The sequence below is a fragment of the Periophthalmus magnuspinnatus genome, chromosome 6, assembly GCF_009829125.3.
Source record: "Periophthalmus magnuspinnatus isolate fPerMag1 chromosome 6, fPerMag1.2.pri, whole genome shotgun sequence".
NCBI classification, from domain to species: Eukaryota; Metazoa; Chordata; class Actinopteri; order Gobiiformes; family Gobiidae; genus Periophthalmus; species Periophthalmus magnuspinnatus.
Window position 1 is genome coordinate 20,016,525 of NC_047131.1, and position 16,544 is coordinate 20,033,068.

Genomic DNA, 16,544 nt, shown 5'->3' on the forward strand with positions numbered 1-16,544 from the left:
GAATCTTGAATGAATTTATTTGAAACTCGCATTACGATTGTAAACTGGAATATACAAGCCTTTTTGGAGCTCAATTTCTTGTTTTTTTAATTAGAGTACATCAAATTCCCCATGTCAAGGCAGTCATGTTGCCCTGAATGTGAGCTGTGAGCTAACCACAAGGGGGTCCAGTTGCATGTTAATATGGTTTATACAGACTATATTTCAACACTAATAAATAAAAACACCAAATAGGAAATGAGTATTTTAATTGATAGAAACCAAATCATGCTTTATAAAACATAACCACACTTTCACCAGCAGCCTGTTCATCCACTTTATATTATAAAACAGAGAAGCTTGAAAAATGTGGTCAGGTCAAAGCAAGATCTGGACAGTGAAATGCATATAAGCGGGTAGGAATCATGTTATTACTGAATGACGCCATCTTAAGTCCTCCAATGAAGTAGTTTTTTATATAGGAGCAGGGTGTTTTTAAGTTTTAAAATTATTAAAGTCCATGTTTTAAATTTAAGGCACCAACACAACTCTCATGGTGTTGGTGTAGCCAGCGCCTGGACGCCATCCAGTCACCACAATCGCCACATCACCGGACTTGAAGAACTTGCGGTGCTTGCCTATGGAAATATAGGGAATACTGTTAGTCATGGACATGTTTTTTTGCTAGTATTTATCAATCGTCAATTATCAGCTTGGTTCTTTCTAAGAGGTCTACAGCCAGTTGTCAGTAAAAGCATGTGCTGACTTTAGGGGAAGACCATTTTTTGGTAATGATTAAAAATCTATTACGAAAAAAATCATGAAAGATCAATATGAGGGCAACAGTTTTTATATAATTACATTTTTATTCTATGCAATATGGCAATACATGTTTTAGTTTTGAATGTATTTCTTGACTATGGGGTATTTTTTTTGAATACTGACCAACTTCCAGGGCAAAGTTGACACGCAAGTCCACATCCTCAGCCCACACGTCGTTGGCGGGCTTGGTGTACAGGACGGGGTAGATACCGCGCCACAGGTGGCATTGGCGAGCTGTCTGGCCACAGCGGGTCACTGCAATGATAGGGGCGCGGGGCCTGTACCTTGACAGCATTTGGGCAGACCTGGAGAAAAAAAGACAGAAAAGTTATGCATTTACAAAAGATATAAATAAAAGATATAATTTGTATAAAATACAAACCCAGTTAAATATAGTTATTTGGAACAGTTATTTCTGCAACAATTATTTGCTATAATTATGTCATGATGCCTGCATTTCCTGTCCTCCTGTGTTCTCTCCCCCTCCCCTACCTGTCTGCCTGGAGCTGGGCGGAGTTCCCTCCCGCGCGCACCTGGAGCGCATCAGCACATTTACCTCCACCTGCTGCCGAGTATATGAGGGCTCGGCAGAAAACAGTCGGGGCCGGACCGTCCGTGTGTTAACATTCCTGCTCCTGCCTCTGCGGTCTAACTCCGGTACAGTCACCCCTCTGCCTTGACTCCTGTTCCGTCTTGGTCTCCGGCTTGCTTCTCGCCTCCTGCCCTGGCTCCCGCTCTCTGGACTACTCCGGCTTGGCCTGCCCCGGTCTCGTCCCGATCCTGTCCTCGCTCTGGTCCTGGCTTTCCCGACCCGCTATGCACTACGCCCGTCTGGTCTACCTCCCGCTCCCTGGCTCCCCGGCTCCCCGTGTGTGTTAAATGAACTATTAAAACTGAAATTCACCATTTTGTAAATAAACACTGTCAACTTGCCCCGAGTCTGCACTCGTTGGTCCGCACCCGCACTAGCCGTTACGACAAATTATGGCTGAGCTAGTCGACTACTAAAATAATAAGTTATCTGGATTTGTGATCTTCATCAGTCACATACTTTAATATCTCATAGCATTCAGTCAACTTTTTTTTTTTTTTTTTTTTTTTTTTTTTTTAACAATGATTAAAAATGTATTTTAAAAATTAAAAGTCACAACAGTAACAGTTATAGTCACTATTTGAGTTAAAAAACAAAAAACAAAACATGGACCGGCTGACTACTAAAATACTGTTAGTTACAGACTCACAGAACATATTCAGACCCTTTCTTCCTCCCAGTAAGTAACATATCCATTTTGGAGAACTAGTTCAGAGCAATGATACAGCATTCGTTTTGTGTGGTTGCCACTAGTCGATGTTTGTTGGGGACAATCTTTAGAGGCTCTTCTAGCAGTTGTACATTGTGTGCTATGCGGTTGAATACTTAAGTGTAGAGGAATATGGAGTTAAAATTAACTCATAGAATGTCAAGGTTCAGATCTCCAAAGGTCAGGAGAAGGCGTGCAGATGGTGGGAGTTGGCACACATGATGAGGTCTGAGGACTAGTGTTAAAAGAGAAAACGCTACATAATGCATCAATTTCACCAATCACAGCAGGCAGAGAGCCAGAGAGACTATAATCTGCCCCTCAGTAGGTCTAAAATAAAGTACACTGTTGTTTTAGAGATACTGAGGGGCAGGTTATAGTGGTGGCGCAGAGTAATTTGCAGTTACTCCCTGATTAGTAAATCTGTTTAGGTTTAGCTTTTAATCCTGACATTTAAGCTTGACATGGTTCATATATCTTGTTTTGTTGTTGCTGTTATTGATATGTATATATATATATATATATATATATATATATATATATATATATATATATATATATATATATATATATATATATATATATATATATATATATATATATATATATATATATATATATTAAAATGGTTGCTTTATGTTACCTTCCAGTCTTGGTGAGCACAATGATGGCACTGGCACAGCATTTAAAGGAGGCCTCAACAGCGCCAATAGCAACAGACTCTGTGGGGTCCCGAGTCAGGTGAGAGGTGCGGCGCAGCTCCTCAAACATCTGCCTGTGGAACATGGCAGCCTCAGCCTCACGGGCAATCTAGATACATGAAGAAAAACATGTGGATACACTTGTAGAATAAGATGAAGGGTTGTCAGTTTTGGTATAAAATTCTTCATACCTGAAATTACCCTGACACAAGAAGCCAAGCAACAGTGGCAATCATGTTGTCCAGCCTGCGGTTCCTTGCATGCTAATTAGGCAACACATCACACAATTAAAGCACAATACCAGACAAGATGATGTTAAAAAACAGATGGACAAGTGTGCTTTGGGCTTCTGGGACAAAAATGCTAAGAGCAATAGTAAGCAGTGTTAGTAAATCACAATATCAGTTTGACAAATGTGTATAAGGTGATATATACACATTTCGTTTATGAGTAGACAATATTAAATTGAATCATGGTATGCATTTGTTATATATCATATCTTATGGTTCAATGCTTCTCTGTTAATGCAAATTGATGCTCAAAAACAGACGCCATCTACTTTTCTGCAACTGCTCCCCCTGTTGGCGAGCCTGTGCCAAGCTCTGAGTGACATTCACTACAATCTCAATCAAGTGTGGAGTGAAGCAAGCAGCTTTGGTCTCTTGAGGCAATATAAAGCTACTAAATGAATTCAAAATAAAAATATGATCTATCCATCATGTTTGCTATATTTCTCTCTCCTAATTCTACTATATATTAAATTAATTAAGATGCAGATCCTGCAGCAAGCCATTTGTGGCAATGCATAAAATGTACACAAAAACAGTTCAAGTCCATCTGGCACTTACCATGTGTTGTGTGCGCACTGCCTCCAGAGGGTAGTCTCCCTTGGCTGTCTCGCCACTCAGCATGATGCAGTCATTTCCATCCAGGACAGCGTTGGCCACATCACTGGCCTCAGCACGAGTGGGACGGGGCTTCTTGGTCATGCTTTCCAACATCTGACAAATAACAATTTTCAGTTTTTTAGATCCAATAATTGCCATAGTTTACTTAACACTTGAGTGTAATGTAAACCTGAGTGGCGCAGGTGATGGGCTTGCCAACTCTCATGCATCTGCCAGTCATCATCTTCTGAGCCAGGAAAACTTTCTCTGTGGGGATTTCGATACCCAGATCTCCACGGGCAACCATAATGCCATCACTGGCCTCCAGGATCTCATCGAATCTAGTCATAAACACAGGGAAAATTGTTTCTAATTATATTCAACCTACAGAGAACAACAGGAACCAGACCTTTATAAAGGGCAAAGTACAATGTTGTGTTAGTACAATGGCTGCCTACTGTATCCCAATATCAAACAGCATTATGTTCTTGTCTCCATTGAAAAAGTCACATTTTGACCATTTAGAGCAAAATGAATATTTGGCACATCTAATAAACTCCAAAAATGCAATTTTCTGAATTTGGGATCCATGATGACTTTATGGCTATCTGGTGAAAAATCACGTTTATTGTAAGCAGGCAGCAACTCCACAGTTAACATTAGCCAAAACAATTTTTAAATTTTTTTTTTTTTTTTTTTTTTTTTTTTTTTTATACATTTCTTAAAACAAAAGAGCCAGGGATTTCTTCAACTGCTGGCTAACTCAAATAGTTTACATCTTAAAATCTCCATATATTAACTAACTATACAAACTGATGAGGAAATTGCACTACTATACCAAGGACACCCCCTTGTCCTTGTTGACAGTAGTGCAATTTCCTCATCACCAACAAGTAGATAGAATGCATGTGTGATGACACAATCCCAATATCTCACATGAAAAAGCAAATCCCCTCACCTGCGCACTCCCTCGTGGTTCTCCAGTTTGCTGATGATCTTGATGTCTTTGCCCTTCTCGCCCAGTGTCTTCCTGACAGCCTCCACGTCGGCGGCTTTGCGGATGAAGGAGGCAAAGACCATGTCAACACCCTGCTCCACGCCAAATTGCAGGTCCTGAATGTCCTTCTCTGACAGAGCGGGCAGGTCCACTGCAGCTCCGGGCAGGTTCACACCCTTCTTACTGCCGAGCATGCCACCATTCTCAATTTCACACATAATGAAGTCACCACCTTCAGAAACAATGCATGTCCAAATTAGGCTCATCAGTGGGAAATGTATCGATTTACTAGGTATGTATGATGTAGCTCATTCTTTATTAGGGATGGGACGAGACACAATTCTCATGGGACAAGACATGTGATTGGATACAACAAGATAAAATGAGTTTTTTACACAATTTAAAATAAATAAATTGTTAGGTTCAGTGCACAATTTTGGCCTCAATTTTTTTTAGGATATTATTATTATTATTATTATTACGATTTGTTATTGTAGCACTAGGGCTCCTCAAGTAATGTAACTATCCTGTTTGTTGAGGGGCAAATGTAAAAGAATGAAAAAAGCTATCTCATTAGACCATTGTCCTGTATCTTTTATCTTACAAAATCTGGCATGAGACCTTGTCCCATCCCTGTTCCTTACAATATAAGTTTAACCTATGCAGTAATTACAGGTGTAGAAAAACTATGGCAAAAAATAAATGAATATTATGAAAAAAACTAACAGGGCTGGGATTTTTTATTTTTTTGCACTAAAAATATATTGAAATTAGGTATTCAATCAGATTAAAAAATAGAATAGGATAGGTTAAGGGTTAGGCGAGTCAGTTAATGCATCAAGACTGTGAACTGGCTGATATTTGCTTACACAGTTTCCTAAAATATTATGATCCGTTATATGCTGCTACTGATTGATATCGGTAGCCAAAGTAATGGTATCAATATTGGAACTGAAAAAGATGTATTAGTGCATCTAGAAATGCTGTAAATAAAATATAATAACTGTAGTAATAGTAATAAAAATATTTATTTTATTTAATTTTTTCATCCCTTTTTAGGTTTGTCCATTTTGGGGTCACAACATAAATCTCACAGTATGGCAGGTATGACATGTGTGACAATTAACATTAGGGTACTAATTCAAAAGAAAGAGCCCTTACCGATCTGAGTGGCCTTGAGGGAAATGAGACCGTCGTCAACATAGATATGGCTGCCGGTCTGCACGACTTTAGTAATGTTTTTGTAGTCGAGCCACAGGACTTTCTCATCACATTTCTCCTTGTACTGGTCATCGAGGGTGATCTTAATAGTTTCACCCTTCTTCAGTTCAACTTCGGCTGTGCCACTCTAAAGAGAAAGTAAATCATTAATAATATCGCAAAGGAAATTAAAATCTTCATTCACTATTCCCCAAACATCATGCATTGGATAAATGTAAGGTAAGGCAAGTTTAGTTGTAAACTTATTTGTATAGCACAATTTGTACTGTGAGGTAATTCAAAGTGCTTTAGAATAAGAAAGACATTAAAATCACAATATAAACAAATCAAAACATAAGTAATCATCATAAAATTTATATTAAAAAAGGAAGGAGAGCAGAATAAAAACCTTTCAGTCGTATGCACAGCTAAACAGAACCATTTTGAGCTTGGATTTAAACATCGTCAAAGTAGAGGCCTGTCTCACATCTTCAGGAAGACTGTTCCAGATTTTAGCTACATAAAACTAAAACGTTGATTCCCCATGTTTAGTCCTGACTCTGGGCACCGACAGGAGGGGTCCTCAGAGTGCAAGATGGCTCATATGGCATTAGCATATCAAAGATGCACTTTGGTGCTAGACTTGGAGAGACTTGTAGAATGTAATAAATATATGTCCAGTATACTATTTGAAATACAGATCTGAATATAACAGTAGTTTTTTAAAACCATTTTTAATAACTGCACCTTGGTTATCCTCAATAAAGCATAAACAAAGATTTATATTCATTATATTCATAATGAACAGTTAGTTAGTTTATTAAGAATAATTCAGGCTTAGTAATTACTTAATGAAGCAGTTAGGCTTAGAATCATTTAAACATAAGCTATTTGTTCATTATGAATTAAGTCTTTGTTCATACTTTATTAAGGCTATTAAAACGTAGTTTTTGTTTTGTTTTTTTAAATTAAATGAATTATTACATTCTTAAATTCATGGGTTGACTGGCTTATGCAACCTTCTCCTACTTCCTATAATTTCTACTTACCAGTTACTTAAACTGTGGAAGCCATTTAAATTTTCTTGAAACCTGTGCTTAAATCACTATAAACTAGTGAAAAATTAAATAAATTAAAAAAAAAAAAAAAAAAAAAAAAAAGACCTGGACAATCAGAACAACTCACCCCTTTGATAAGTCCGGTCCTGATTTCTGGTCCTTTTGTGTCCAAAGCAATAGCCACTGGTCTGTACTCCACAGAACCAGGTGTAAAGCTCTCAGTGGCCTCACGGATGTTCTTGATGGTCTCGGCATGATACTATGGAATCAAGAAACATTACAAAGTTTGTGAAATCACATTTCAAATATGAAGCTAATTGCACCATTATCGATTTTCAAGTCAAGTAATTTGATTTGTATAGCATATTTAAAAGATGCAGTTGACCAAAGTGCCAAACATGTAAGTGTGAACATCAATTTATATCATAAAACAACAAAAAATGACAAGATAAAAAATAGCTAATAACATTCTTGTGTAAGTTTAATTAGAAAGTGCTGCACCTTAAACTAATCTTCATTTAATGTCTTTTGTTTTATTTTCATGCGGACCTTTAGAAGTTTAACAGTAACACTATAGTAACAGGTGGGACATCAAGATCCCTCCCTGGTTATATAACTTTATGCTGCAAATTGGAATGACAAATGCAACATATTTTTAGCACTGGACATTGTTCTGTTTCTGTGTGCATGCCTGCCAGACTACACCAGGCTATTATGTAAAGGGGTTATATTAAGGCAACATTTTTGTGTTTATTTATACTAAGCTATTATCTGCCTTAAAACTTTGTAACATCTGCAGATTAAATCACAAAAAGAGAGTAAACTTTTTTTTACACGCACATTGACAGCTGGTGGAAGTGCATGCCATCTACTCGTGCCTCTGCTGTGACTCTCAGACTTAACTATATTTAGCAGTGACACAGCATTCAAGTAGAGGTCGTATTCATTTTTTTCACATGTAAAAACACATGTTCTTCTGAGGTTGTAAATGAGACAGAAAATGCTAAATTAAGCTTGTTTTATAACTGCTGAGATGCTATTATTTGTCTGCAAAACAATGTAAATAACAAAGCAATGTGGTCCAACCCCACCTGTAAAATGGGCTCTACACCACCCATCATCTCAAAATATGTTCAATAGTGGCTTAGTTGCTCAGGGGAAAAGAGGCGTGACTTTTAAAAGTGAGGGGTCACTGGTGTGAAGTTGTTGGCTCTTCTACAGTGGCTTTGAATCGGAGCCTGAGCTGGAGGAGTGAATACTGGCTCATAGATCACATTACAGAGGAGCAACATGAGTAATGTCAGAACAACTGCTGCAAAGGCTAAGTTCTCTGAATGACTTCTGGAGCACAGTGTTTCTCTTCTGAAGGGTCTCTGAGTTTTTAAGTCCCACCTCACCATTGTTCAAATCAAATATGGTCTATTATAAAGTATATTTCTGTTATGGTGTTAAACAAAGCATTTTGCCTCACCTCATGTGTGCCATGAGAGAAGTTCATTCTTGCAATGTTCATCCCAGCCTTGATCATTTCCTTGCCCATCTCCACGGATCGAGAGGCCGGGCCTGGACAGAGGACAGACAGGTGAATGTACACAGGCTGCTCTGGGGTTAAAGTGACATTTAAAGCTTGTGTGTTTACACAGAAATGCATTATGCATCACCATCATGGATGAGAGAGGAGCATTACCAACCGATGGTGCAGATGATGCCGGTGTTGCGAGACACAGCAGGCTCAGAGTCGATGTCCAGGAGACACATATGCTCGATCATAGTGTCCGCCATTGCAGCGTGCAGCTGCTGCGTGTGGATGATCGAGGAGCCCATATCCTTAGACTTCTGCATGACTGGATCTGTGTCTACACGAACGTCCTGTGGAGACAGAGCAAGGTACAGACAGACCAGACAGCCACTAAAGACCATGAAGTAACCATATCTAATCTGACTATGCATGCACAGTAAGTATATGACCTGCAACTGTGTTGCTGTACATATCATGTACATTCTTAATGAAAGAAAACTACAATGTACAACAGTGTTCAACCTACAAAAAGACCATCATCTTTTGCAAAAAGCAGAAGACTCAGCTGGAGCTTGAGTGCTCTCTTCACATTCCTAAAGCAGACATAAAAATGCTAGACCACTGTTGAACTGGCAAAGGCTACAGGCTTTATTAAACATAAACCTTGTGCATAAAATGAGTTTCTAAGGTACTGTACTGAACTGCACTGTGTACTTAAAAAAAATATCCCCTGACATGATTTAAAATTGCACAGAACAGCTCATACAAATGATACATTCAATGAATTAATACTATAATATATTTTCGAAGCTATAAAAAAAGCAATAATATACAGTAATATTACTTTGAAATAGGCCATATACAACAATTATACGCTCCATAATAAATAGCATTTGACACTAGCCAGTTGCAAAATAACCTATAACATTAAAATGTTATAACCCCACACTACTAAAAAAGAATAGTTATTATTGCTTCCCTCTGGTCTATTGTTTGCCTAAAGTTGCTGTCTCTTCCACTCACCTTGGGGGTGAACTTTGCAGGGACGAGTGCGCCACCGCTCTAGCCCCATGCGCACTTTTTATTGGGACCCTGACCAACCAGAACTCCTTTCCCTAGATCACATGTCACTGTGTGGGGGGGATACATGCGCCACATAAAGAGCCCTGCCAAGTACCCACTTTCAGCACCACCCAATCAGGGGTAAGAGGTAAGTTATAAAGGTGAGACAATGATAGGCTATTTAACTATAAAAATGTTCTAGATTAAAAATAACACAATTCATAAATGATGTCATTTCAGTGTAATGTCCCTGGTTAGTTCAAAATTACTACATTTTAGATCTATGTGTAATTTTCCTACCACCAGTTGAGAGCAAGTCAGTTAGAAAGATATTTTTACATGACATGTTTTTTTGAGTGTGAAGGGCTATATAGGGTCCTGTAAGATGAAATATCCATATGCAGACAAACACCATTTAAGTCAAGCCTAAAATAAGATTGAATTCAGATGTTTGGACATGGCACAAGACCAACAGTCCAAAAGCTGTTCAGACAAACAATTTACAAGCTTACAGATGATAAAAAAATTAAGATACAGAGGTAACACATATGCTCATAAATTGCAAAATGACATAGGATACACATGCCAAAAAGGGGAGTATTTGGCCATGCCAACCTCTATATTGGTTGCCCCCTTTCTTAGCACATGCATGGAGCTTCTCATGACCCTCACGTACATAGTGTTCTACTACAGCAGATCCATTTGGCAGGCATGCTGCCTCAGCTGTATCCCAGCTCAGCTCTGCTTGGTAACACACTTAATCTAAATATATTTGTGCACTGTACATGTATGTGAAGATCTTATATAAGAGTCAAAGATTTAGTGTGCCACTGGAAAAGGAAACTGTATGTGCCCCATGTCAAGACCTGCGCCACAGTGCTAAACATACAATATGACACTTCAGTGATGTATAGTCTGCAAGCTTCTTTTATTTTGTGAGCTCAAGCTGCAAACACACACCCTGATACTGAGACTGATGCATTTTGGGACACATCAGGAAGCTGGCAGGTGCAAACTTGACCCTTGCTCTTGCACCCTCTTCTTATGTACATATGCCATAAAATGAACCTTTAAGATGGCTGTAAAAAAGTTTTACAGCCAGGCTTAGTTTTAATTTGTGCTCATTAACAGCTACTTTTTTAATGAAGCCAGAATTCTCAGGATCTGAACTGTGAAGCACAATCATAATGTAGGGAGAAGGAAGGAGTAGGAGTAGGAGGAGAAACTTTTGTTCCAATGCATCGCCACAAGCAATCATGTTTTAATATATACATTTTCACAGCATCACCAACATTGTGAAAAACAAAATTCTTAAAACCATTTTGAGAAATATGATGATATCATAATCCTAAGACATTATTATGACAGGTCAGCTTTCTACTAATCTAATATATAGCATGTGGCAATGTCTGGTCCAGTCCTGCTCTTCCAGTTGTCTCCGCCTCATCCTGTCATCTGTCTCCTCCTGCCTGTGCATGGCTACTACTGCACACCTGGCAGTAGTAACTGTAAATAGATCATTTTTAACTGCCTTTCAGAGTTCTGCTTTTGGTCCTGTATCAATCTGTAGGTGTCTATGTAGCCTTGTAAAGTAATATAGCTGATCAAATTTAATTTGCAAATATTCCATTATACATATGTTTTATATTGATTTTAAGAGCGGGTAGTTTGCACTGTCACTCAATAGAAACTACAATCACAACTGAGCCTTGGTTACCAGTAACTTTATTTGCATATAGAGGACACATGTTTTCTTTTTTTTTTTTCATTCAGTATATTGGCAGGCCATATCTCATGTGAAAGCTCAGAACCTCCAGAATTCACTCACTGAACTGCAGAGGCTGCACTAGCACGGATTAGTTATTGGTTGAAGGTGCTGGGGTGCAGTCAGGATTCAGATCACTGATAGTTTAAGCTTTAAGTTTAAACAAGCTGGATTTAGTTGAAGGAGCAACTTGTGCCGCTTTCAAATATGTTGAGAACACTCAATGACAATGTAAAGAAATTGGCCATCATGTCGTCGTCATGGCCAACATTAAAAAAATAAAAATCAACGTTACACGTTTTATCATTAAAATGTATATTTTATTTGAAAAATTTTACCTCATATCATGGGGATACAACTAGGTCAGGTTTATGAAATTTGAAATAAAAATTCTACATACCTTCCCTTTAAATATCTTATGAAAAAATACAATATACTAGAATGGTGCCCAACTAAAAAGACCCATTTGACTAAGTAGATTACGTTGAGAAAAGCTCTTGTTGGGTGAGTGCAATCCTCAAGTGTGTCTGCCCAGACTGTGGAGCAGCAGACGTTTTGCTAACAAGGCTAACAGCTGATTAGGGTCACATACTAGTACACTATAGTGACATGTCATGCTTACATCTCAAGGCTTATCACTGCTATAAAACTGTTTCAACAAGTCAACTTGCTAAGAAGGCTATGATTTTACTGTGCAAATGCCATTATTGGTATGTAGCTTGTGACGTAGGGCGGACAATACTTTTAACCTGTCCCTCTTTATCAGGTGGATCAAGTTGACAGCAGAAGGTCACGTGACACTCACCATGTGGCATTCCCTACAATGCAGACCACTTCAGACAGAGGAGACACAGGGAGCTTCTATCTGAGTTTAGAGACACACAGACTAGATAGACACACCGTCGAGTTATGGCCACTTGGGGGATACATTTTGTGCAACTAACTGGATTATTTAGAAATGTCTTCATCATTGGAAAAAGGTAAGAAACTTTGAGGGCAGTGCCAGAAAAAAGCCACCTGTTCATGTAGGCTACTGGCTAAAACTACAATGCATCTGACACAAGTTGACTCATTTTTAATACGTAATACTGTTCAGCATACTTGAAATACTGTACATGAAGTAATATTAGCAATATTTTTATGTTCCTCATCATGGAAAGTGGATGAGTTGATTAACCTACCTCGGGAAGTCATATGTTTGTAATTAAGAGCTATTTGGGTTTGAGTTGTGCTGGAGGCAATGTATGGATTATTTCAATTGTTTAATTTGGTTAATTTGATATGTGTTGCTTGGACGTTTTGACTTTTTTAATTTAAACATAAAGTTGAGGTTTACTCATTGTAAAACTGACAGGTATGACTCTAATAGCAATAAGCAGCAGAAAAGGAATGGATTTCTTTTTTTTATTTTATTTTAGACACTAAAGTAGAAGATAATTGATGACATAATGATGAAAACATTAAAAGTAAGCATGGTAAGTCCCATACTATATTTTCTTATCAATAAATAATATTATAATCTTTGAAAAATATATATATATATATAATATAAATAGATTTTGAAAACATTTGGGATAAATATTTTTGCAATTTTCTTCAAACCAACAGGAGACAGGGAGAAAGCAGAGGGCAGGCTACCACATCTCTAATAATAGACACTCTGCAATACACCTGTGCCAAAATGTAAGTTTTTCTTTTTCATGAGATGATGCAGTATCGAATGTTAGCCTTCTGTGTTAATCTTTCATCTAAATTTAAGTGTGTTAATCTGCCTCATTCGCACCATAAGATCAGTGTGTTAATGTTTGTCTCGGCAGGAGATCCGAGCTACTGACCTGCTGCGACACCCACAACTCCAGGCAGACATCGAGGCATTTAAAACCCATTACTCTAAGTCTGCAGTCTCTGTCAGGTGTGGCATTTGATAAAAAAAAAAAAAAAATTATAATAATGTGTAAAGAGAACATTTTATGTAAAATTAACTTAAATGAGCTTTAAACGGTATTAACGGTAACGACATTCCTTCATTATTAACTTAATCCTCCTAAACCCATCTCTGCCTACTGCTCTGTACTTGCAGTTATTTTTAAAAATGAATTCAGAGTTTGGATCGTACACACAGAGTTCAAAACTTTCACATAGTCATTAGCAAAACAAACAAACAAAAAAACAAAAAACAACTTAAATTAAAAGTTTGCTACGGTAAAATGATGGGGCATCTCATTTCTGCAGCTTTGTCAATAACCCCATTTCTACTATTAAGTTATTTTAGATCAGTATTGCAGGTTTACTGTTTGTATTGTGACTCTCCTTGTCTTTTTCAAAAATGGACCATGAGTCCAGAATAAAGATTAAATTAATTGAATTGTTTACAATAAACAAAATGATCTACGTATAATATAACTTAATACCAATACCATGTCTTATTTTAAAATGTAATGTATCCCTTAATTTTTATTTTTAGAGAATATATGACAATTGATGAAGTGGATATTGATCTTATCATCAAATCGGACTTTTTAAATGTAAGTGCAGTTGTTAGATATGTTTTAAGATTTTGCCAGCTTTGCCCTTTTTGTCTTTTTAAATAAAGGGGCAGCATTAGTTTGGGGGTTTTACTCCTGCTGTTCAAGTTTCACTTTTTATTTAAAAATAATTTCTTTTTATAGGCTCTTGTTACAAAAGCTTGGAAAATAAACTCATCTGAGCCTATAATAATTCGCCTCCACTTTTCCTTGTCTCAGTATCTAGATGGTCCAGGTAAGTTTCTTTTGTGCTTCCCAAATCCAGTTTTGAATTTTTCTGTCAAATTTGGCTAAAGGTTCTGTCCTCCAACAGCACCAACAGTTGAGGTGCTTCAGTCATCAAATAGACATACTTTTTGCATCGGAAAGCAACTACAAAAGTAAGTAAATCCATGTGTATAGGTTACCCTTTGTGAATTTTAAGGATTCTTTTTTGTCCAATAATGTTTCCTCAGTGATGCAAAATCTTAAATGCTAATGAAAAAGGATACAGTAACCATTGTCTCATAAAAATGTTTTTGTCTTTCAGTATTTTGACAGCATTTATTAATAATGAGTGGAGGAACCTCACCAATGAGAAGGTCATATGTCATCAAAAGAGGAGAAACAGCTGGTTCAGGCCAGCCGGGACCATCAAGAAATTCAGAGCAAGATTTAACATTTGGCTACCATCATCTAAGTACATCATTATATACTTTGTACATTGCAAACTTATTTCATTTGGGAAAATACGCTTCATGATCTCATTCTAAAACCATTGCATTGAATGCTATTTTGGAAAGCCTGTCTCTGGTTGGGCTTTAAACACATACAGTACAAGCCTGTATGGAGGTCTAAATAACTCAAATGTAACTATCTTTAGGTCTAATGAACCACTGGAATCCAATGGAAGAAGTAGGATTATTTTGCCAACTGTGAATTTAAACCGCTTTTCAAACACAACTGCATCATATGCCATCAAAAACCCAACTGGAGAGCTATTCGCCTACACACCAAGTGGAAAGGTGGGTTCAGTTATTTCACAAATGAAAGACTGTATGTACTTTTAAATTTTTGACCCTTATTATGAATGATTTCCCCCAGAGAGTGGCAGTATCAGCAGTAAAGTCATCAACAGAGCTCAGCACCAAACAGCTGATAGAACTCCTCTTCTCCACTCAGGCCATTAGACACTGTAAGGCTGCCCCAACACTGCAACATGGCTTCTTAGTTCAGGTAAGCTCACCATTTAGATACAGGGCTTTAGTTTGGTAGATATACTGCATTTCTAATTGGTAAAACAAAACAATCTGCCAAGATATTATGACTCCATACTTAATATAGTGCAATAACAACTTGAAATTAGCTACAGTGTGTTTTTCTAACTACACAGGCCAGTCTCCCCATGTTCATCACCAATCTACAGTTTACAGCTGTACTTAGACTAGGCCTGAACAATTGTGGAAGAATATCTAAAGGTGATTTTTCTGACAAGCATTGAGAACGTCTAAACTACATAGTTGGAGGATTTAATACATAATTGACATAAAACAATATATTACCTGAATAATTGTAGCTAACTGCATTAATCATAACCATTAAAATTCACAATTTGGTTTGATTGGGATTAATCTTGCTGCTCTGCCTTGGACATAATTTATCATATATCAAACTTGCTCTAATCCCTACATTTGCTTTGCATCTCACTTGTTCACTTGCTGCCTTTTATACAACATTTTCATTTATCTTTATTTAACCCAGAAGAGCCCAGTGAGAATATTCAGACTCTCTTTTTCATGAGGGCCCTGTTAAAATACACAACTATACAAACAAAAACAAATAACTGCACAGGTCAATTTAAAACTTTAAGAAACAGGGGCAGGTGCGATTATAAATGTTTATCACCAGATTATTAACATGCATTTGTGGTACCAATGTATCCAGTTTTACATGCTTGAAATGTATTCTATTTCTGGGAAGCAAAATAACCAAATACTTTTTTTCACATTTTAGTTCTAGTGCAGTCAGTTTTTAGATGTAGACAATCATGAGATCTTGTATTAAAAGTTCCTTTATCAAAGTTCAACAAGCAAGTGGGATATTCAGGCAGTCTATCAAGTAGTCTCTTAAAAATACATTTTATACAGTGTTGTTCTCTTCTGACAGTACAGTGATGGGTTTTAAATTCATCACCTGCTATGAAATGAAGAGCTAAAGATTTTAAAGTAGAGACTGAAGTCCATGTACATTACATCTCCATCATCTATTACTATCATCTATAATTCCTAGTCTCTTCCTTGTCTTGAACTTTTGAATATCAGATAGGCCTGACTCTTTTGGAATACTAGACTTATTTGAATTTGACTGGGATTGATTTGACGCCTGGGGATTACATTTGTTAGTAACATTGATACGATCCAAGTTACACAACCTTCGATTACTTTCATGTTTACGAAACATTCTATGCGAAATCTGCACATTAATTTGATTTAATGTGGAATCTAACCCATTTGGTCAAAGAATCATATGAGCCGCTGTTCATCCTATGCCTCAGTCACTCAGTAGGCCTATTAAGTGAAGACTCCAGCATTAGTTTGATAGTTTGTTCCCTGCCCTATTTAAATGAATGTTTATTTGCAATACCTAAGCTCCAGGGGCATTTGATTTCAGCCCGTGGGATGTCTACAGGGCATACCATAGACGAGCTGATGAGGCAGTTCTATTCAGTGAAGTGAAGTGAAGGTCTATT

General features: G+C 37.4%; 2 protein-coding genes across 4 annotated transcripts in view; one reads left to right on the forward strand and one right to left on the reverse strand.

The window, feature by feature from the left end:
* Positions 1-16,544, forward strand: part of LOC117371856 (protein mono-ADP-ribosyltransferase PARP6-like) — a 218,056-nt gene that overhangs the window by 112,386 nt on the left and 89,126 nt on the right. Inside the window, exons 1-11 of one of the 3 annotated variants that reach the window (XM_055222299.1) lie at positions 11,760-11,795; positions 12,058-12,271; positions 12,710-12,766; positions 12,900-12,974; positions 13,109-13,203; positions 13,756-13,816; positions 13,961-14,051; positions 14,130-14,196; positions 14,346-14,495; positions 14,679-14,820; positions 14,900-15,031. In XM_055222299.1, the coding sequence (XP_055078274.1) occupies positions 12,740-12,766; positions 12,900-12,974; positions 13,109-13,203; positions 13,756-13,816; positions 13,961-14,051; positions 14,130-14,196; positions 14,346-14,495; positions 14,679-14,820; positions 14,900-15,031 (840 nt within the window). In that variant the 5' untranslated portion in view covers positions 11,760-11,795; positions 12,058-12,271; positions 12,710-12,739. Of the gene's footprint in view, positions 1-11,759; positions 11,796-11,981; positions 12,272-12,709; positions 12,767-12,899; positions 12,975-13,108; positions 13,204-13,755; positions 13,817-13,960; positions 14,052-14,129; positions 14,197-14,345; positions 14,496-14,678; positions 14,821-14,899; positions 15,032-16,544 lie in introns of those variants that run through there. The other 2 variants (XM_055222300.1, XM_055222301.1) reach the window with 2 other exon arrangements.
* On the reverse strand, positions 232-9,580 carry LOC117372772 (pyruvate kinase PKM-like). Its single transcript, XM_033968614.2, has 11 exons — positions 9,488-9,580; positions 8,637-8,814; positions 8,417-8,508; positions 7,073-7,204; positions 5,849-6,035; positions 4,649-4,919; positions 3,881-4,031; positions 3,652-3,804; positions 2,746-2,912; positions 925-1,106; positions 232-617 (listed from the first exon to the last, which is right to left on the reverse strand). The coding sequence occupies exons 2-11, from the start codon at positions 8,785-8,787 to the stop codon at positions 511-513; spliced, it is 1,593 nt and encodes a 530-aa protein (XP_033824505.1). The 5' UTR covers positions 8,788-8,814; positions 9,488-9,580; the 3' UTR covers positions 232-510.

What these genes read in the sequence shown, in the direction of transcription:
- LOC117372772 (XM_033968614.2), bottom strand. Translation starts at nt 8,787, where the DNA reads ATGCAGAAGTCTAAGGATATGGGCTCCTCGATCATCCACACGCAGCAG. An exon ending in GGACCGGACTTATCAAAGGG is followed by an intron (nt 6,036 to 7,072) that starts GTGAGTTGTTCT and finishes CTTTCTCTTTAG; the next exon opens with AGTGGCACAGCCGAAGTTGA. An exon ending in CCTCAAGGCCACTCAGATCG is followed by an intron (nt 4,920 to 5,848) that starts GTAAGGGCTCTT and finishes TTGTTTCTGAAG; the next exon opens with GTGGTGACTTCATTATGTGT.